Source organism: Heteronotia binoei, chromosome 3 (assembly GCF_032191835.1).
Source record: "Heteronotia binoei isolate CCM8104 ecotype False Entrance Well chromosome 3, APGP_CSIRO_Hbin_v1, whole genome shotgun sequence".
NCBI lineage: Eukaryota > Metazoa > Chordata > Lepidosauria > Squamata > Gekkonidae > Heteronotia > Heteronotia binoei.
The window spans coordinates 131,264,275-131,287,294 of NC_083225.1; the positions used below are offsets into that span (position 1 = coordinate 131,264,275).

Here is a 23,020-nt window from a genome sequence, read left to right on the forward strand (position 1 = left end):
GTTTTTTCTGACTGAGGGGAACTGTATAAAAATGCTGCTTGGAACAGGCTGACACCAATAAATTTGCAACTAAAGGATCCCAGTTGTAGGTATAAAACCCCACTTCAAAAGTTCAACAGAAGTGAAATATTATTTCTTAGACTTTATTTTCCTCCGAGTTTTGTTCTTATAAATAAAAGTTTCTTGCTTTGATTAACCCTGTGGGCTGTATGTCTAAGGGAAAGAAGCATACTCACACACAATTTAATATCTTGGTCTACATATGTTATAGGATATGAATTAACTGTGACAATAAGTGATTGGAACAGTGGTTGAGCCCCAAGTCCAATAGCTCTGTTTGAGTGTGGGCTCATTATTAAAGAAGGCTGAGCTACCCTGTCTGCAGATGTCTCTGGGAGTGAGAGAGAGGGCCTTGAGGTGTGTGATGGTCATGCCTCTAGATTTTAAGAGAGACAAGAAGGGTGGTAAGTGCAACATTCTAACCTGAAGAAGAGAGGTTGCAGAGGGTGGTAGGCACTCCATGTGAGTGGACTCATGGGCCGTTTTCCCACTCACGTTTTACTGGCGCCACGACCATCCTGACGCCGGCGAATCTGCCTGGATTTTGCATCAGAAGCTCCGGCGCTCCCAGAAGCGCCGGCTACTTCCGTCGCTAAGCCAGCGCAAACGGAAATCGCAAAGATGCAGGAAAACGTTTGCGCTGGCTTAGCGACGGAAAGCGCCGGCGCTTCTGGGAGCGCCGGCGCTTCTGTTGCGAAATCCAGGCAGATTCGCCGGCGTCAGGATGGTCGTGGCGCCAGTAAAACGTGAGTGGGAAAACGGCCATGGTATCACAGGCTGCATCTCTTTAAGGCATCCCTTAAAAAGAAGGTGGCAATAGAAATACTTTGCACCTCTCTAATAGAAGATTATGAACAGCAAGAAAAAAACAGAATTAACTATTATGAAAAAATATGTGTTTATCTGTAATTGGTTTAGAAAAACTGATCTGTTGCTTTAGAAGAGATATATAATTATACAATTAAATATGAGTGTTTTGTACCACACAAACAAGAAAAGTTGGGGAGGACTGCTGTGAAATGTTAATTTTTGACATTGTTAGAACTTCAAGCAGCAAGACTTCCATATCTCACATTATACAGAATATCATCTGCAAGTGAACACCTGCATGCCATTCTATGTTCATTAAAACACTTTTTAAAAAATTATTTTTGTTATTACTGGGGGGAAGGAGTATAACTAAAACACTCCTAAGAACAGTTTTATTTTTGTAAATCTATCCTGAAGAGGAAATGGCACAAATAAAATGTCATTTGTTGTTTTTTTTAAAAAGGAGCTAGTTCATTCTGAAGTGGAAAAACAAGGATTCACAAAGTCTGCATTTTACAGAAGTCGTTTACTATTACCATCAAGGAGCCCAATTAGTTATAACCGGAATGGCTTAAATTACCTTATTTTGTAAGTTCAGACTGAAATGTTTTTCTTTTAGCACATTTGTAAAGCATCAGAGAACTATTTTAAGGGAACTTCCCGACAGCTTTTATTTTTCTTTTACAACTGTACTTATCTCCTTGATGCAATGATTTTCTTTTGAACCTGGTAGGAATGTTATATTTGGGGAACATCGTGCAGACATTAGTACCAGATGCCACTGCACGCTGAAAATAGATTGACCACATTGCATTGCTTAATGCCACCATGCACAGATAACCAAGGAACCCAGGTTGATAAGTGTTCCCCTTTATGAGTCCATTTTTCAACCTCTTAATAATTTCCTGGCAGCTATTTTCCTTGTTGTTTACAGTGGTATTGTTCAGGAGAACATTTTTATAAAGGCAATAGGACTGTGTTATAATGTAAAGGTTCAGGAAGATAAAATAAAGGGCATGGGAATGTAGGTTACCCTACTGTGTATAGCATATATGAACTGTTTGATGTTTGTATTATCTTGCACCAGTACATTGTTATCTACAGGGCTTTTTTTTTAATAGAAAAAGCCCAGTAGGAACTCATTTGCACATTAGGCCACACATCTTGACACCAAGCCAGCCGGAACTGTGTTTCTGTGTGTACCTGCTCAAAATAGGTCCTGGTTATCTATGTAATTCAACTTTTTGGCATTGCTAATATTGCATGACTAATACATACTTTGTTTTCAAATTTCTGTAATTCTAGTCATATTTGCTTGTCAGATATTCCTTTGATTGCACTGGCTTACATTGTATAATCTCCTTTGAGTCTCAGTGAGAAAGGTGGACTATAAATAACACTAAAATGATGACATCTGTAGTCTATCTTTCTCCTGAAAAGGACTTGGAGTAGGTTACAATTATTTTTAAAATATAGCAGATTTTTTAAAAAATGACACATACATATAACACATACTAAAATAACTTCAAATGACTGGAAAACCTTCATCTATTGGAAAGCCCCACTAAAGAATTTGGTACTACACTGCCATTGAAATGCTAGTAGTTTGAAGGTTTTCCTGACCTACCCAAGAAGGCAATTCCACCACATATACCACAGGTTGGAGACTCCTCACCTATACCAACACCTCTGTCTCTTTCAGGGAATATGAGAGCCACGATATTCAGAAGAACCACTGTAATTAAAACTTTTTCTCCTTTTGTGTTACAGGGTAGCAAGTAAGAAGTGTTTGCAGCCTCTCAAGAAAAGAACCTAAATGGAAATGCATATATGCAACATATCCAGATCCAGAATCCCACCATGCCTTAATATATGGAGCTTTAGGAAAAGGTTTGATAGGCAACTGCTATTTTATGAGCTATGGTTGACAGTCTTTATAATAGTATGACCATATTTTACAGTAATTCTCAGAGAACACAACCATTCTCTCAGTTTGTAGAGAACAGATCACTGAGTCTCCATGTGTGGGTGAGCACACTGAATGAGGAGTAGGGAGGATGCAACCGTTGGCAGGCAAAGAAGAAGAAGAAGAAGATATTGGATTTATATCCCACCCTCCACTCCAAAGAGTCTCAGAGCGGCTCACAATCTCCTTTACCTTCCTCCCCCACAACAGACACCCTGTGAGGTGGGTGGGGCTGGAGAGGGCTCTCACAGCAGCTGCCCTTTCAAGGACAACCTCTGCCAGGGCTATGGCTGACCCAAGGCCATGCTAGCAAGTGCAAGTGGAGGAGTGGGGAATCAAACCCGGTTCTCCCAGATAAGAGTCCGCACACTTAACCACTACACCAAACTGGCTCTGTAGAGTTGGCTGGCAGGAACTGTAGAGGGAACTGTAGAGTTGGCTGGCAGTGAGCCAATGCCCCCCCAAATGGGGGGGGGCCATGCCTGGAGCCTGGGGGGTGGCAAACCCAACCTGTATGCCTAATCACATTACTCCCAAAGAGTCGCTTTGTGGTCTGCAGCTTTTCTTTTCTAAAATTCATTTTCTCACTGCTTGTTAGTAGATTGCCACTTTTTTGATAAATGAATATGACTTTATAGTTATTTTTGATGCACAAACCCTAGAGGCTATCATTGACACAGTTCTACAAAGCTGGGAGGGTACTTCCAGCAAGCTGCATCTTAGTTATATGATCCAAATTAGTTTGCTTGTGCAGCTTTTCTTAGCCAACCAATAAGACATCAAGATCAACATTTACAGTTGAAGTCTGATAATGTAAATCAAAGAAACTCCAGTACAGCACCAATCTGTGCATGAGTTTTAATTTATGGATGAAAAAGCAACCATTCAAATTACTGGAAGATATTTGTAGGAAACTGGAGTGTTTTCCTAATAATGAACTCATTCTTGACCAAATCTCTCAACTGAAGGATGTGTTCCCAGAATTCTACCATGTTACTCTTGAAAGTAGATAGTTGACCTGAAGCTATAAAATTGCTTTTTATTTTGGTTCATATGTAATCTTAATGAAGAGCCACAGCCTCAAGGCCCACAAGGAATCTTTCCTTCTAAACTAGTTTAAATTGTTCAACTATATTGTTCACAGTTGGGTTAATTTTTTTTTTCATTAAGGGCTATTGTTTAGACAACAAGAACTTTTGCTCGGCAGCTGGATATGTACATGATTGACAAGAAAAAAAACATTTGTGGGGATTTAACCTTGATATAATCAACAAATCACTACCCTGTCAAAACCCTTATTTCTTATCACTGTTATCATTACCAATAATTATAACTAACCCACCATACATAGAGATGGTACAAAACTTTACATTGTATTCAACTAAAGATCCCAGTAATCTTTCTGTGAGTGAAATGAGCTATTTCTGTTGAAGAAGAGAAAAAAGGGTTTTCTCTACCTTAAAGAGTCTCAAAGCAACTTATAATCACCTTCCCTTCCTCTTCCCACAACAGGCACCTTGTGAGGTAGGTGGGGCTGAGAGAGTTCTAAAAGAACTTTAGCTTTCCCAAGGTTACTCAGCAGGCTTCATGTGGAGGAGTGGGGAATCAACCCAGTTCTCCATATTAGAGTCTGCTGCTACACTACACTGGCCCTGCTGGAAAAAATATATATATGGGTGATTTCTTAGATTTCATTAGGAACCTATGAATATAAGGAGATGCCAGCTGGATAGTCCAAATTTCCATTTAACTGAGCATGTGCTGCCAACAATGGACAGCCTACTGCCTGTGGGAGATTTCCAAGCTAACCCTGAAGCAACAGCCTTCACTTGTTTGTTGTTTGTTCTTGTTTAAAGGCATAGTGCCTATAAATATGGAGGTTCAGTTTAACTGTCATTGCTAAGGGTTGTTGATGGAAGTATCCTCCATGAATACATCAATATCCATTCTTCAATAAGAACAGATTCAGGTGTGGATGAACCTTTTTTTAAAATGACATTTTTGTAAAACAAGTTTTATGAAGTGTCACATTAGTGGCAGTTGCTGAATGTTTCAGTGAACAAATTAATGAACACATTTCACGTGTTAAATAGCTGTTCTTTGTGAACATTCCTGTGCATTTACATATTCTGTTACTGATAGAATTCCCACCTACCTAAATGTGATTCTAAGATTTGGTAATGAACAGGTGAAAATAGTCAGGAAAGCAGCTGTGAATGCCATTATTTCCATAATTGTTTGCTGGTTATGGGGTGGGTTCCCCCTTAACTAAAATTGGGAGTCTGGGGTTTTTTTGGGGGGGGGGGGAAATCTCCTCCATGCAATTATGAATGTACTGGTGTTAAAAACCTTTTCTTTGGTTCATTCCTCAAAGCACTGTGTCGAAAGCTGTAAGAACAGAACACCAGAATGGTGCTTGAAAGTATTTATTTATAGAGCCGCTCAGTGTTTTCTCTTTATTGGCTCTGTGACCAATTAATAACTTGAAAGACAGAGAATCAACAACATCCTTCAGCTATATCTGGCTTTCTGACTTACACATATTCTATTTGTAACAGAATAGGCCAGAAACAACTAGACAAACTCTCCACTTTACTAGTACAGAAAATCTACCAAGCTATTATTCAGGAAATTGAGTTTTCTGACAGATCCATCCCTATATAGTTCAGATGGATTTGGATGTCCATTGCCAGGAGAAAAAGACATCTTTCAGACTTAATGTGTTTGGAAAGGTCAGCTACAAATATCACATTTTGTGTATGTCTTCATATATCTTAGCCAATATTCCTTGCTTTCCCCTATAGAACATATATCTAGGGTGTGAATTAAAACAGGATTCATCACCACAAGAAGAAAGACATTCTTGGTTAAAACTTAAAACTCATTTCTGCTAAATCAGGATCCTTGCTGCAGTCAAAGGAGGCTTACTCTGGTGAAAGGAGCCTTTTCAGTGGGAAGGAAGTATGTTCCATCAGAGGATGACTTCTTCACTTAGTAGCAGGGAGATTCAGCAGGGAGTTGTAGTCAGGGGTTGTTTTGTAGAAAAATAATGGTGGAGCTCATCCAGGGATTGTTATGCAGCTGCACCTACTATTCAATGGACAAGGAGGTGGAACTCTCAGAAGGAGGAGGTGGAACTCTCAGAAAGGTTCAGGAGCTGCACTCCAGTGAGCTGCCACTGAATCCGAGGCCTAGTTGTAGTACACAAGCCTCTAAGTGTACATATACTGAGATTTTGATGCAACTAGTGAAGTGTGGGAATTATTAGGAAGGGAACTGAAAACAAATCAGCCAGTATCATAATGCCCCTGTATAAATCGATGGTGCGATCTCATTTGGAGTACTGTGTGCAGTTCTGGTCGCCGCACCTCAAAAAAGATATTATAGCATTGGAAAAAGTCCAGAAAAGGGCAACTAGAATGATTAAAGGGCTGGAACACTTTCCCTATGAAGAAAGGTTGAAACGCTTGGGACTCTTTAGCTTGGAGAAACGTCGACTGCGAGGTGACATGATAGAGGTTTACAAGATAATGCATGGGATTGAGAAAGTAGAGAAAGAAGTCCTTTTCTCCCTTTCTCACAATACAAGAACTCGTGGGCATTCGATGAAATTGCTGAGCAGACAGGTTAAAACGGATAAAAGGAAGTACTTCTTCACCCAAAGGGTGATTAACATGTGGAATTCACTGCCACAGGAGGTGGTGGCAGCCACAAGCATGGCCACCTTCAAGAGGGGTTTAGATAAAAATATGGAGCAGAGGTCCATCAGTGGCCATTAGCCACAGTGTGTGTGTGTGTGTGTGTATACAAAATTTTTTGGCCACTGTGCGACACAGAGTGTTGGACTGGATGGGCCATTGGCCTGATCCAACATGTCTTCTCTTATGTTCTTATGTGTGGCTATGGTTAAGGTCTGCATTTGTTTCTTCAATATCCCTCTAAATCCTTTGCATTATCTACATATTTGTTCAAAACATATTTTTATTTCCAATGTCCACATTTTGTTTTTTTTTCCACAAAATAGAGAGTACAATCCTAAAGTGAGCATGTGCAGAATCCTACACAGCTCTACAATATATAGTCTGAAAACCCATGGAATACTGCAATAGAAGAAAAGGTTGAATATTACAAGGATGTTCATAGATCTCATAATTTCATATTCAGTAGGTTTACCTATTCTCCTTAAGGACTCAGCAGCCTCTGATCACACAACAGGCTGGCCAGACATTTTGTGACATCAGACAAACGAATGTCAACTGATAAATGACATGAGAAGATTTTATGCAAGATCCCAGTATGATATGAGATCAGATTAGACAATGACATCGAGAGGAGGGTAGACAGGAAAGAAATAGACTCTAGAGAAATGTATAAGAGTAAATAATAATTTACTTCTATGTAAATTGGATTGGGCATAAAATAGTTTAAAACCAGAAGGTAGGGAATGCAGTACCATCTGGAGGGAAGTTCACTGACAAGTATTCCTACATTAAACTAAAGGAATTTTTTTAAGGAGTGGCAAAAAATGTAACATGGAAATTTTTATTATTAAGTGCTGCAAAGTATCTTAAATACTGTTGTATATTCAGATATACATGTGTGTGTTTTTCTCTAAAGTGTGTTTGCTTTCCTGCAGGTGCCTTCACTAGGTAAAGATCACCTTGAAGGAAAGCATGGATTTCCTAAATTTTACTGAACAGAATTATACGTTGAAACAAAATGATACATCAGAAGAACTTCCTACATCCAAGGTTCTAGTTTCAATTACGCTTTCTGTGCTGGCTGTAATGACAACTGTCATCAACTCTCTGGTGATGACTGCAATCATTGTGACCCGGAAGCTTCATCACCCTGCCAACTATTTAATCTGTTCCTTGGCTGTCACTGATTTCCTGGTTGCCATCTTGGTGATGCCCTTCAGCATTGTCTACATTGTGAAGGAGACCTGGATCATGGGCCAGGTGATGTGCGACATTTGGCTCAGTGTTGACATCACCTGCTGTACCTGTTCCATCTTACATCTGTCAGCAATTGCTTTGGATCGCTACCGAGCAATCACAGATGCTGTGGAATATGCCAGGAAACGGACACCTAAACATGCTGGCATCATGATTGCAATTGTGTGGGTCATTTCCATCTTTATCTCAATGCCGCCACTCTTTTGGCGGCACCAGGCAGCCAGCAGGGATGATGAATGCATCATTAAGCATGACCACATTGCTTTCACCATTTATTCCACATTTGGGGCCTTTTACATCCCACTGGCATTGATTCTGATCCTTTATTACAAAATATACAAGGCAGCCAAGACTTTCCATAGAAGAAGTGTCAGCCGGGTTCTCAAAGAGGAAGTCAATGGACAGGGTCTCTTGGAAGCAAGTGAAAAAAGCTGTAGGCTAACATCATCTACATCATGCACAAAAGATGGTACAACCAACCCTTCAGCAGACTCTGATAGAATCCACATCTCACTCCGAAGCCCCACCTCTGAGTCCAAGAATGAGAAAGGCTGGAGGAGGCAACGGATTTCTACCACAAGAGAGCGAAAGGCAGCAACTACCCTTGGCTTAATTTTAGGAGCCTTTGTCATCTGCTGGCTGCCCTTCTTTGTGAAGGAAGTGGTTGTTAACACCTGTGAAAGTTGTCAGATTTCACCAGAAATGTCTAATTTTCTGGCATGGTTGGGATATATCAACTCTCTTGTTAACCCGTTGATTTATACAATCTTCAATGAAGACTTCAAGAAAGCTTTCCAGAAACTTATCCGATGCAGAAGCTATCTCTGAAACAACTGTACTCCTTGGACACCTTGAAAACTGGTATTTGAAAGAAAAGTTGTGTGATAGATAATAGTTTTGCCAATGGTGGAATATTATCCAACTGTAGTGGAGAATTTGCCAGAATCCATAGACATCCAGGACAACCTAGAAGGTTTCAGGGACATTGTAGGCTGCCCACATATCCCCAGCACTGACATAATATGGTGATCTAGTATCACAGCAGTGTTGGGAGGGGATCAAGTTCTGCACTGCCTATAATATTCCTGAAGCCTTTATTTTATTTTCAAAGCATGTAACCCTCTTTTGTTCTGAATGGAACCTAAAGCAGTTTTTTAGAAGACTTTGCAGAACAAGTTTGATATAATACATTCTAATGGAAGAACCTAGTCTCTAGAATTTCAGATTCTGTAGTGTAAGGCAGACATTCAGAGGAAATCTGGGCAAAAAAATTCTGCTTGATCCAATTTAGCTGAGTTTAAGAAATGCATTGACACCGAGATATGTCTAACTCAGTTTTTATCATTATCATCTTATGGTGATTGTGATCCACATGCTAAGATGTGGTCTTTAGTCATTATACGTATCAGAGACAAGAACAATTACATTAAGCACACATTTTAATAAGCAGTTTTGCAAGAAAGTAGTTTAATAAGCTCTTGCTTGGCAGAAGTTGCATAAAACAAGGTGCACAGGAACTGTCTCTAGGAAAGGCAGGCATCTGTTTTCTGCAATGACTTCTAAAATTAAGAAAAGGCATACATGATTTCTCATTCATTAAACAAAATATTACTATAGAGATTAGAACTGACAATCTTCTATCTAACATGCATTTATTTTAAAAAGTTGTAACGATTGGCTTTGTCTTATAAAATATACAATGAAAAATTGACTCTGTGATTAAAAGTTTAGCCTTGCCACTTCCATACATATACTGAAACAAAGTTAAACTCCCCTAATTAAGCTAGCATATTCTTCAAGAGATATATGAAACTAGGCATCGCAGCATGGGATAGCTAACAGGGAACCACACTGATCCTTAACACAATTTCATTAACATAGGGTAAACAGGACTGCTGAGAATTACAAAAACTTTCCTGTCACAGGACAACTGATAGGCAGAATCTTGAGGAAAACAGACTCTTCATATGTTTTCCCAGGACTGTGTTTCATGAGTGCATAAATGGTTCAATGTTGTTTCTTCAGTCTGCAGGCTTCACAAACTGAAAATATGCCTGTAAAAAAGTCAAGGTCTAGCATACAGCAACCTACCACTTCATACCTTCAGTACAAACAATCCTACGCATGCTTTCCTAGATGTAATACAGTAGAACTTACTTCTGAGTAAACCTGCATAGGATTAAATTATCTGATATTTTGTCACATTACTGTGAGTCATTGGTCTTGCATCCAAAATATTCTGGCAAAGAAATCCTAGAGTATAGCATCTGGTAGAATTAGACATGTAAGCTTGGATCCTGTGTTAAATCTCTGTTAACAAAAGGCATTTCCATCAGAGAAACTGGACTTTCTCACCTTCCCCCTCCTTCTATAATCTAAAAAGATCTCCAAATGCTGCTGTTTGGAGACAGGGCATCCTGAAGAAAGCCAGGAGTTTGCAGCAGGACAGGAGAAATTGCAAAGTTTTGTTCTCTCCCCATTAACATTTAAATGGACTGCAGAATCCAACCCACTTGTAGGGAACAGCAAGCATTTTTCCCCCAGATATGATTCTGGATTGAGGCCTTGTTATGTGTAAATGTTAAGATTCTGCAGCCTTGGCAGGAAAAATAGCAATTTACACAGTGAAGGTAGCCTGAGATCATACTGAACCAGTATCAAATTGGTCCAGCATTGTGAACGTGCATTTATCCATTGGCTTTTCTGTGAAGCTTCTTAACAGGTTGAGTAGATCATCTGATGATGCTAATTGCTATGAGCAAAACAGTGTTCAGGACATTTAGGGGGTATTGCAATTATGTTGTATATAAATATTGCTCCTATGCAAAGTTAACTGAGAACATATTGTTAGAACTGCAGCCAGTAACTGCTTCTTCAAACTCAGCAACCACTGTGTTCCAATCTATTAAGCTACAAGAAAGGGGGAAATTGGCTGGCACTTGATATTATTCCTGACTCCAAACAGTGCCATGAATTTGCCTTTCCAAAAGGGCAATTTCCCAAAGAAAAGGATCTTGACATGATGTGTCAAATGAAGGACTTGTTACGACTGTGCAGTGCTATCCTTAAACCGGTTTGTCCTGATTGGATGTTCCAATATGGGACTTAGAGCCGGGCACTTCTTAACTAATAAATCACAGTTCTGACAATTGATTTATATTGTCAATTTTCATAGTGGTTGCTGAGTTCAAAAGTATTATATTGCCATTATTTGTAAAAACTCATGGAGCAGAACTAAGAGGAGAAGAGGCACGGCTATAGGAAAGAAGCTGCTGAAGCTATCGTGTCTACCTACCTTCAATGGCTCAGGTTCAGAAAATGGATCAATGCATAGATAATAAAAGAAGAAGAAAAAGATGGTTTGTGCACTGCTTAGACACTTATTTGGGAAATGCGGTGATAGGGCTAAGAGCAAAGGTGGACTTCTGTTCTGGAGCTGAGTTCTTTCTTGGGTATTTAAAATGTCTTTAGAGCAGAATGTGCTGTACTACTGTTTTTCAAAATCTGGTAAGTAGCTTTTACACACAAACACAAACAAACAAACACTTGCTGATCAGATGATTTTTTAAAAAAATTGCTAATTGCCTTATGCTGGGTGTGAGTCTCTGAGCGGTCCAGGAAACAGCACTGAGGAGGGTCTCTGGACAGCAACTCACAATATGGCTTAGTCTACACAAAGAATTCCCACCAGACTCTGGAGTTTTAACCATAGTCTAGACTTTGGTCAGAAGCAACCATGCAGCCACTGTCCAAGGCAGTTTCTCCAACAGAGAAACATGACAGAGACTTACCTCGTCTCCTTGTCACTATCAAGTGTACATTATTAAGAAATTTTGCTGCCAGGTGGGTTCTCAGACTCTCATGTTTCAATGGTTTCCCTGTTGACAGGGATGCCCTACTGTGGGGATGGAGGAACCCCCAACCCCAGCCCAGTCACTAAGCCTAAAACCAGGGCTGGATTACCAATTAGGCCAAGTAGGCACTGGCCTATGGGCCCCCACACCTTTAGGGTCCTTCCCATTTTCCCCCTGCTTGCAGTCATCCTAGCCTGCATGCACAGCCAGCAACTGAGATGCTCTTTGCTCAACTTGCCTGGTGTGGCTGCTGCTGGCTTCATTGCCAAGTTTGCCTCTCTCTGCCTCTCCCCTGCAGTTTTGTCAAAGGGGCTTTGGGGGAAGTTCCTGCAGGCTGCAGTGGAGGCTACAGGTAGTGGGGCAGGCACTCCACCTCTGAGATCATGTGCAAGGGGGCCCCTGAAATTTTGACTGCCTAGGGGCCTCCATAGGGTTTAATTCCGCACTGCCTAAAACAAGTGTGATTCTACCATGATCACTAGTATAGGATGGGATGTACTCTGGGAACTGCTACTGTGTTCTTGAAATATAGATGATCATGTCATCAGAATGCTGCTTTTTCCTTTGAATGGAAAAACACTTCTATGGAACACTTCTTTTAATTGGAAAACACTTCTATGGAAGAAAATAATGGGTCAGTTTCATTTCTAAGAACTAGTGGTTGGAAAGGCAATAAAGCTATAGTTCGTCAGGGTCAAAACAGAAGCAGATTTTTCACCAAAAGAATAAATACTGTTTGGAAGAACTTTCTGAAAAAAACAGTTGGATGAATTCTCCATCACTGGGTGATTATATTTTCCTGTATTTGTAATGTTGGTAAAGTTGTAGCCTTGATTCCTATACTATCAGATAAAATGCTGTATAAATGGGGAGAGGGGAATTTTGGCCTTCAAGACTATGAAAATTAACTGGTATTCAGCATTTTGAACAATAGCAAATGCCTTGAACTTTCTTATTTTCATATAAGGCAATTGAACTTATGCTAACTCAAAAATGCTTAGAGACGATGTCATTGTTTCAAGCAGTCTGCTTTGAAGATGCCCTTTCATCAGCTGTCCATACCCCAACAATCAACCATCATCTTTTTTCTCTTTCTCTCATATTTGGAATAGTGAAAAGCTTTTGTTCACCTTTCAAATTAGTTTGAAATAGCTGCAAAGAGCATCAGTATAAAGGTCAGAACTTTAGAGAAAGGAGGCAATTTAAAATGGCTGGGTTTTTTGCCTCTCTTTTGCCTTTTCTTCCCTGCAGGGTATCTTAGAATGACCCTTAGCCTCACAAAGTCTCTATTCCTCCTTAACCAAGGGATCTTTTTCATTTCATTACTATGTATGAGTGTGAAAGTTGGACAATGAAGAAAGCAGACAGGAAGAAAGCAGAACAAATTTTGAGTCCAGTGGCCGCCCTGAGCCTGCTTTGGTGGGGAGGGCGGGATATAAATGCAAAAAATAAATAAATAAATTTAAGACCAACAACATTTTATTCAAGGTAGGAGGATTCATGTACACAAACACTTCCTCAGATACCTAGAATAGAAGTTACCAGCCCATACATATAGGTAGAGAGTGCACAGCAAATTAACATACAATATAATGAAGATGTTTTAGCAGATGCAAGGACTAAACAGAAATAACAAGCTAAGTTTCATAGAATCATAGTTGGAAGGGACCTCCAGGGACCCCACAATGCAGGAAATTCACAAATACCTCCCCCTAAATTCACAGGATACACATTGCGGTAAGATGGTCATCCAGCTTCTGTTCAAAAACCTCCAGGGAAGGATAGTCCACCACCTCCTGAGGAAGCCTGTTCACTGAGGAACCGCTCTAACAGTCAGGAAGTTCTTCCTAATGTTTAGCTGGAAGCTCTTCTGATTTAATTTCAATCCATTGGTTCTGATCTGGTTCTACTTTTTGGGGCCACAGAAGACAATTCTGCACCATAACAACCCTTCAAATACTTGAAGATGATGATGATCGTATCACCTCTCAGCCACCTCCTCTCCAGGCTAAACGTCCCCCTTCAACCTTTCCTCATAGGACTTGGTCTCCAGACACCTCACCATCTTCATCACCCTCCTCTGGAACCGTTCCAGCTTGTCTATAGCCTTCTTAAAATGTGGTGCCCAAAACTAAACACAATACTCCAGGTGATGTCTTACCAGAGCAGAGTAAAGCGATACCATCACTTCACATGATCAGGATGGACACTATACTTCTGTTGATACAGCCCAAAATTGCATTTGCCTTTTTAGCCACCACATCATACTGTTGACTCATGTTCAGCGTATGGTCCACTAAGACGCCTAGATCCTTTTCACACATACTACTGCCAAGACAAGTTTCCCTCATTCTATAACTATGCAATGGATTTTTCCTACCTAAATGCAGAACTTTACATTTATCCCTGTTAAAATTCATTTTATTGGTTTCAGCCCAGTTTTCCAGCCTGTCTAGATCATCCTGTATCTGTAGTGTATATCGTGTAACTGTAGTTTATATGGTCATCATTTGTTTGGATTTAATTATGGGATGCCACCAAAAAGACGAATAAGTAAGATCTAGATCAAATCAAGCCTAAACTCTCCCTAGAAGCTTAACATGACTAAACTTAGGCTATCATACTTTGGTCACACTCTAAGAAAAGAGTCACTGGAAAAGACAATAATTCTAGAAAAAGTTGAAGGCAACAGTAAAAGAAGAGGACCCAACATGAGATAGATGGACTCATAGTTTGCAAGACATGAGAATGGTGGTTAATGATAGAACATTTTGAAGGTAATTGATTCGTGGTATTGCCATAGGTTAGAAGCAACTTGACAGCACTTAACACACACACACAAACTTCTGCACATTATTATATATAATTCTGGCATCCAAAACATATGACCATCCAATCAGAATATGCTTTGAGGAGATCACAGTCATCCTACTAATATCATTTCCCTAGTATTGTTATGTATGCATTGTACTAAATGTGTTTATATCTTGCAGTTCAGAAAAATATGTCCAAAGAAAAATCAATCAATCAAGTTAAAAATGAAAACAAAATACTAAGAGCAGATGAAAAGTATAAAGGGAAGCATATAAATAACATACTGCTGGCACAGAATCTAAATTGCATACAACTTTTACAGTAGCAGTAACAGACAGCTTTTTCTATTAAAAAGCAGCAAATGAAAACCAGTATAAACATTAATAGTCGAGAAAAAAAGATAAAAACAAGTGCAGTAATTGAATAATAAAAACAAACAATAATGAAAGTTGAACCAAACACTGACTGAAACAGAAATGTCTTCACCTGACAAATGTGTTCAGCCCTTCAGACCTCATGAGCCACCTGCATCCATGGCCAGCCATTGATGCTTGCCTGGCTCATGAAAATCACCTGGGGACAATTAGGCTAGCACAAGGATGGCCAAACTTGTTTACTGTAAGAGCCACATAGAAGACGGAAGGAAGGGAAATAGTTGGGGGAGGAAAGAGGTAACAGTGGAGAGAAAGCAACTTTAAATGCATTCTCCAAGCCACCAGCTGGCTTGACTTGGAGTAGCAATTTAAAGAGAGTAGCAAGCTGACTGACAGGGCAGTGGGGGCTTCAAAAGCCACACAATGTACATGAAAGAGCCACATGCGGCTCCCAAGCTGCTGTTTGGCCACCTGGGCTAGCACAATTTACACAGGCAAAGTATAAGAAACCACTAAAAACCTTTATATTTTCCCTGCTGCTTCTTGGATTTCTGATTTTGTGCTAAAGCACTTGACTATGAACACAGCATTCTCCTCTGTGATCATATCCTAAGTGTCCTTAAGAGCTATGACTGCAATATTAATAAATTTAATCTTGGCAGGCAGCTTCAAAATGTCAGAAGGTGTATGCATGGGGATGCTCTTGTGCACACTCCTCTTATCTACAAATGAGAAATGAGGAAAGCAATGCTTTTATAAAGCTCTGACGGCCACTGTGAAAGAGACAAACAATGGAGAAAGTGACAAGCATTGTCTTGCTTCCTGGTTGACTGCTGGTTGCTTCAGCTGCATCTGTAGGGTCGCCAAGTCCAATTCAAGAAATATCTGGGGACTTTAGGGGTGGAGCCAGGAGACTTTGGGGGTGGAGCCAGCAGCAAGGGCGTGATAAGCATATTTGAACTCCAAAGGAAGTTCTTGCCATCATATTTAAAGGAACTGCACACCTTTTAAATGCCTTCCCTCCTTTCAAATAATGAAAGATAGGGGCACCTTCTTTTGGGGTCGTAGAATTGGACCCCCTGGTCCAATCATTTTGAAACTTGGAGGGTATTTTGGGAAGAGGCACTGGATGCTATGATACAAATTTGGTGCCTCTATCTCAAAAAACAGCCCCCCAGAGCCCTGATACCCACAAATCAATTATCCATTATTCTATAGGAATTGATCTTCATAGGGAATAATGGAATGGCCAGCAGACATTTCCCCCCCCCTTCTGCTTTCTGATGACCCTGAAATGGGGGAAGGGCCTCCAAATCAGGGGATCCCCTGTCCCTACCTGGGGATTGGCAACCCTAAGCTCAGAAGGCAAGTTCACCCAGTAACACTGCTTAGAACAGCAGCCTTAATTCAGCATGCCGACTTCAAAGAGCGCTCCCAAATCAGCGTGCACAAGGTTGGGGCAGCTCTCTTCAGCAGGAAACAGAGGCACTATGATCTTTCTTGCGCCTAGTAGGGAGTAAGCTCAGCTGAAACACTGGGATTTGCTTCCAAATAAATGTGCAAAAAGAAGAATATTATGAAGAAGTGGGATGACGGAAGCCTGTGGAATGCAAAACGGCTGCAAATTGATCCCAGCAGGTTCTCTGTGTAAACGCCGGGATTGGAAAGTGAAAGAGAGGAGCTAGAAAGCGCGGGGGGGGCCAGCGGCAATCCTACAAGGGCTAGGCAGTATGCAGTTAACTTACCACTCCCCCCCTGCCCTCCTCCAGGAGGCCCTCCTACCTTTGTGTGCGTGACTGCAACCAAAGTTCCCTTCAGAAGATCAGATGAAGGGTAATTTGAATCCTGAAAGCTGTTTATAACCCTAAAAATCTTGGTGGTCTCTTAAGGTGTTCCTGGACTCGGCTTGGCTCTTCTTGTGCAGAAAAACTGAGCTCTCCACCTTAAGCAACTGCTCACAACGGAATCTCTCCCAGACGCCATACCCCCCCACCACCCCCACCCCGATTTCCAGATTTTTGGAAAGCGGGGGAGAAGGGGGCTAATCCTGGGGTCCCCCGCCAGGGCGGGAGGTTTGGGAAGCCTATGCATCTGTGACCTTGAAGACATCAGGATTTTGCATGTGTTATAGTTTGTATGCCTCTTCAACTGTTTAAATTCTATTATCTGCATTTCTACACATCTCAAGCACCAAGTCCAAGTTTTATAGACACCCAGATGCAAAGCATCCCATCTTTAGACTAGTTCCAATGTGTACCACTGTTCACAATCGCTGGGTTTTTCCTCCATGTGAACATCCAAATCTATAGATGTGTCTTAAATGCAACACAGATGGATTATCCATTATATTTTCATTGCACTGGAGTCTCTCCACCAAAGGATAAGTGTTGATTTGCATTTGGGAATGCTACCCAAATATAAACTATAGGTGTGCCCCATCAATTTGTTTCTTTGCTTCATTTATACCTTGCTTGTCTCCCTGGGGGGGAACCCAAAGCAACCTACATTCTTCTCTCCATTTTATCCTCACAACAACCCTATCAGGTAGGTTAGGCTGAGAGTGTGTGACTGACCCATGGACATCCACCAGGCTTCCATGGCAGAGTAGGGATTTGAAATGATCTCCCAGACCCTGGTCTGACACTAACCACAGCACTACACTGGCTGTTTTGGTATGAAGAATATACAAATGAAGAATTCAAGGAGGAGAAGTTTCTCTCACCCTTGTGCAACAAGATGCAACTCTCTGGATTCCTTCTGCATAATTTTGAATTATAATGGACCCTGATCTCCTTTGCATCTCTGTTTCTGCTTCTTAGAAAAAGAAATCCTAAGCAAACATCCCAAAATGGTGGAGGTGATAGTGGTGTGTCATGGGCAACAACCAATGTTCCTGTAATATATATCTCCTTTCAAAACAAAACCAAAAAACCCCTTGGATTCAGCCAGTACAAATACACTTGGCCCCAACACAGGAACATTTTGGATTCATCGGGGGGTTGGGCATGAGTCCAGAGAAGCAGGTGCTGAGTCCTTGGGCTTTAAGCAGACTACACAATGGAGAAGGCAGGTGGCAGAGCTCCAGCTCTGCTGCTCAGACTGCTTCTGGCTAAAGGCAAGTGCCCGTCTTCAGCAGGGAGTGAGGGGACCAAGGCAACACCTGAGTTGCTGCAGCTGAATTGCTGCTAGGAACAGCCACACAGGCAACATTACATATGTATGTTCTCAAGCTTTCCCCCCACTGAAAGCCATTGGCATCATACCCAGCTCATATTGATTTTCTTGTAGAGGGCTAAAATCTACATATCACACTTGTAAATATTATCCCTGGTGTCTGTAAATGATATATTTATTTTTGTCTCTGCCTGGAACATAATATAATCTGATGATAAATTACTCACTGAAACAAACAAGGACCAAACAAGACAATACATGGTGAAACCAGATGGGCGTTTAAAGCCACCCGAGGGACAGGAGGCAGGCGGACCAAAAAAACATGTCCACATGCGCACATCTGCCTGCCATCCCCATCCCGCCCCGGTCCCATCCCAGGCTTGCCAGGAGCCGGCTCGAAAAGGCACCACTTTCAAAGTGGTACCTCTTCGCTGGGTCACCTTCCTGGCCCTCTGGAAAGCCAGGAGGTGTCCGGAGAGCACCCAGGGAGCCGCAGACAGGACGCGAGAGCATTCCAGATGCTCCCTGGGTGACTATGGCCTGCCCCTTTTCTGAATGCCCTCCAGAAGCTCCAGGGTGCTCTATTTCTGGCCAGCTCTCTTTGGGACAACTTGAAGCCAACCCAAACCAGCCGTCTGTTATCAGACACAGTGTCTCCTGGGGTGGATGGGCTCTTGGAAATGGCATCAGGAAGGAGACAGGAGCCTCTCACCACCACCACCACCACCACCCACACACACACACTGTGGTCCCAAGCAGGTCTAGGCCCTGCAGCATTTCTAAAGTAAAGGACGTCTAGCAGTAAAATGGCAGTGGTAGCTCTGGGACACTATATTGTCTAGTTTGGCCCTCAGATACCTATATTCTAATAGCCAAGATGGCTAAATCTGAGGATATGTAGATCCAATAATTGGAACTGTGAATGGGCAAGACCAAGCCTTTTTTTTGTAGGAAAAGACCAGCATGAACTCATTTGCATATTAGGCCACACCCTGGACATCACCATTGTTTCACACAGAACTTTTTCTACAAAAAAAGGCCAGCAGGAACTCATTTGCCAATTAGACCACACCTCCTGATGGCAAGCCAGCTGGAACTGCATTCCTGTGAGTTCCTGCTTTAAAAAAGCCCTGGGCAAGACAGATCGTTCTACAAACCTGAAAAATTACCTAGGTTTAAAAAAAGAGAGAGTAAAATCTGAAGGAGAAAAAAGCACATTCAAGAGGGTTAAACAGAAACCCTCAAAATGATAAAAGGAGTACCTATAGCTTTAAGCAATGGATTCCCTCAGTGGTTGCCGCTAGACAATCACCATATTCCAGGCTAGGTTCTGTCAGTAAATGATCAGGAGAGAGGGCAGGCCCTTTTGAGGCCTATTTTGGTTTTTGTGGGAGACTCTACTAGGCCAGGCCAGAGGGAAAGAGGAAATAGACTTAGTGCAACATAGCAGCTAAATATTGACCTGTAAACTATAAGGACCTGTCTCAAATCCCACTTCTCCCAAGAACTCACTAAATCATGCCTCTGTAGTTCAGCCTGGGGCAGTCACTCTTTCTCAGTTTAAGATACCTCCACAGGGTTGTTGTGAGGATAAACCTGAGGAGGAGTGAAGTATGCCACCCAGGTGATACTCTAGCATTCACCCAAAATTCCATGATTAAACCACAGAGTTTTGGTTGAATTATAGAGTGTCTCCCTCACACAAACATGGCACTATGACATCACTTCTTAGTTGCCCTAGAAGTGATGTCATTAAAAAGGGACTCCAATCCCCCCAACAGAACTCCCCTTCTCCTTCTGTTACTCAAAGAGGCAGTCTCCAATTAGTTGGGGGGAATTAGCTTAGAAGACTGTGCAAGAGGGAATAACTGGATCAAAACACCAACATTTATGGGAATTGTATCTGTGAGAACTCTTGAATAAACAGGCTGTTTGTTCAAATTAAAGAGTCTTTTTATTAACAAAGAAAATTAGAAAAAGGTACATTCAGCAAAATACATAACATAACATTCAAAAGCTACATGGAAAGGCAGAGAGGAGCAGGAAATAGCATTTTAGGGATTTCGTGATATTTACCAGTCCTGGTAGCAGTCTGTGGAAGCAGCAGATCTGTAGAGAAACGACTAGCATTTCATTCTGTGAATGAGAACAAGAACAAGAAGCCCATGAGTGGAAGTGTATGTGGTCAATACCAAGAACACACAACACATGGAGTCCGTTTTTGGGACTGATCCTTATAGGAAAATTGTGCCCTGAGAATGTGGGGTGTGTCCTTTCTGGTGGGAAATGTTTAGAAAACAATTGTGATTGCTTTACTGGGGTGAAACAAAGGTTTGGGCTGTGGCTTGATTGCCACTAATGTTGATCCAGGAAGGCTTGACTGGAAAGGTGACACTGAGATAAAGTGATTAAGTTCAATCAATCAATCAATCAATTTATTTGGCCAATGACCAGTGCAAGTCAAAAACTATTCAATAAAACATTTAGGAATAAAATTCATCTAAATATAACAGGAATATCTCTAAGATTCATACATAAGAATTTAAAATCCAGACCTATTATATAGCTCTAAAATTTAGAATTTATACCTAATTTCACACTGAATTCTACAAGCTACTGAGAAAAATTTAGCACAGCTAATAGTGATCTGTGGATTCACACCCATCAAAAGCTTCCTTAAAATATCTGCATCAGAACAACCTAAGTTATTAAGCAGAGGAGAAATTACATTAGATCGAACTTTCTGATAGAAACAACAAAACAGTACATGTTCACTAGATTCCACCTCATCAGTGCCACATGGACAGGTTCTCTCCTTCATGGGAGTTTTTTTAAAAAAAAAAATCTCCCATCTACAACTGCAGATGGGAGGGCTTGCCATCTTGCCAAGGTGAAAGCCCTCCGTTGACTAGGAACCACCAAAATGGAGACGTGGGGTGCTGGGGCAACCACATATTTTATCTTCTCTGGAGTTAGAAATTTGGGGTATCATTGCTATCCCTTTGGCACTCTATATCAAGCAATCTTTGTTTGATCATTGATCTTGCTTGATCATAACCACTTTGTAAAACAAATTCTAAAGAGAAACCCATGTTCTGTAGTTTAGAGTAGATGGTCCTCTCCCAAGAGGATTGAAAATTATCTTGCAGGACTAAAGCTGTCAAACCCGTTGGGTTGTGTACTAGTTTTAACCAAAAGTTAATAGAGGCTAGACTTAACCTAGCTTCCACTTTAACCAACCCTGACTCAAGACGTAGACTGGCATTAGACACACATCTTGGAACCTGGAATAAAGCTCACAAGAATCTTGACTGGACTTTTTCTAGAGGAGCAAAATGGGAAGAGGAAGGTCCAAGTATTGTCCCATACATTAATTGGGGCAATGTTTTTGCCAAAAATAACCGTAAAGCTGCTGATATATACATGCCTCCTTTGTTATGAGCAAATTTAAGAATGCCCTGTTAGTTTTCTGGCCAATTGATGCAGCATAACCATGATGGGAAGTGATTAAGTTCCACTTAAGGAATAGTGAAGAAGAAAAAGTGATCTTATGTATGCAAAAGAGAGTTTGAGAGTAATTGCTTCCTTGAATTGCTAATGAAGTCTTCTGGATAATATTTTGCATAAATCCTGAGTAATCCATTTGATTAAGTTATGCATACCTTTAATTGAGGGGAAAAACATCTGTTCTGACCACCTCCTGATCTAATCCTATAAAGAAGCAAACTGTCTTGGTGACAACTCACCTTCCCTCCCATTGTCTGAGCCACATGTCACTCAATCTTCGTGGAGAGCAACCCCACCCTCCAGCCCCAGGACAGACAAGGACTGGGCCACTGGGGAAGCTGCCTTCACATTCTATTGGCCTGTCCCACTGGGTCCTTCATTTTCCCTCAGTGGCTGTTGTTATGCAACCATAGTATTCCAAGCTTGGTTCTGTCAAAAGGTGGGGGGAGGCGCTTCACAGACCTATTTTGGCCTTTGAGAGAGAACTCACTGGGGGCACTCCTGACTACAGTTGCCAGCTCCAGGTTGGGAAATTCCTGGAAATTTTGTGGTGGAGTCTATAGAAGCCAGACTTTAAGAAGGGGAGATGCCTCAGATGAATATAATGTCATAGAGTCCACCCTCCAAAACAGTTATTTTCTCCAGGGGGAGCAAAATCTGTTGTCTGGAGTTCAGTTGTGGTACCAGTTCACCTGAAGGTTGGCTACTCTAGACCTGGCAGCATCTTCTGGGTGACCTGATGCCACATGACTGGCATGACTTAACTAGACCTAGCTGTTTCCTGCTGTTCAGCAGCAATCCCCCATGACAGCCTGTGTGTTGCAACAGTTTGGACTTCAGAGCAGGGTCTGCCAGACACAGGTTCTTGCTGTGGAAGCTGACTGAGTGATTTTGGACTAGTCACAGACTTTCAGTCTAGCCTACCTCACAGGGTGATTGTGCAGATCAAAAGTGAGAGAGGAGAATGATGTAAACTGCTTTGGGTCCCCTGTGGAAAAAAACTGTCCTTTTCCCAGGTAGAGACTGCAGGGAGGGAAGAGGAATTGGAAAGTTGAAGTCAGAGAGGCAGATAAAGGTAGGTTGATGGTTGGCTGGGAAGGAGATAGGGTTGTCAACTACAGATTGGGATATTCCTGGAGGTCTGAGGGGTAGAGCCTGGAGAGGGTAGAGTTTGAGGAGGGGTGGGACCTCAGACAGGTTCAATGCCATAGACTCCATCCTCCAAACCAGCCATTTCCTCTTGGGGAACTATTCTTGCTAATCTCCAGGTGAATGCTGGAGATCACTCAGTTACAACTGCTCTCCAGATGACAGAGGTCACTTCCCCTGGAGAAAATGGTTGTTTTACAGGGTAGATTCTGTGTCATTATACCCTACTGAGGTTGCTTCCCTTCTGCTTTGGTCCAGATTGTGGAGAAAGCCTGTACTTTTCCTAGGTAGAGGTTGCAGGGGGGAGGAGATGGAAGTCATATCAGTCCTCCTACAGAAAACAGCTGCCTTGAG

At 41.5% G+C, this 23,020-nt stretch overlaps 1 protein-coding gene across 1 annotated transcript; it reads left to right on the plus strand.

Annotated features, from left to right (window-relative positions):
- Nucleotides 1–7,475: 7,475 nt before the first annotated feature.
- Nucleotides 7,476–9,059, plus strand: HTR1F (5-hydroxytryptamine receptor 1F). The gene has a single exon (XM_060234436.1). The coding sequence runs from the start codon at nt 7,510–7,512 to the stop codon at nt 8,620–8,622; it is 1,113 nt and encodes a 370-aa protein (XP_060090419.1). The 5' UTR covers nt 7,476–7,509; the 3' UTR covers nt 8,623–9,059.
- The last annotated feature ends 13,961 nt before the right edge of the window (nt 9,060–23,020 follow it).

Coding starts and splice junctions, on each gene's coding strand:
- HTR1F (XM_060234436.1), top strand. CDS start 7,510: ATGGATTTCCTAAATTTTACTGAACAGAATTATACGTTGAAACAAAAT.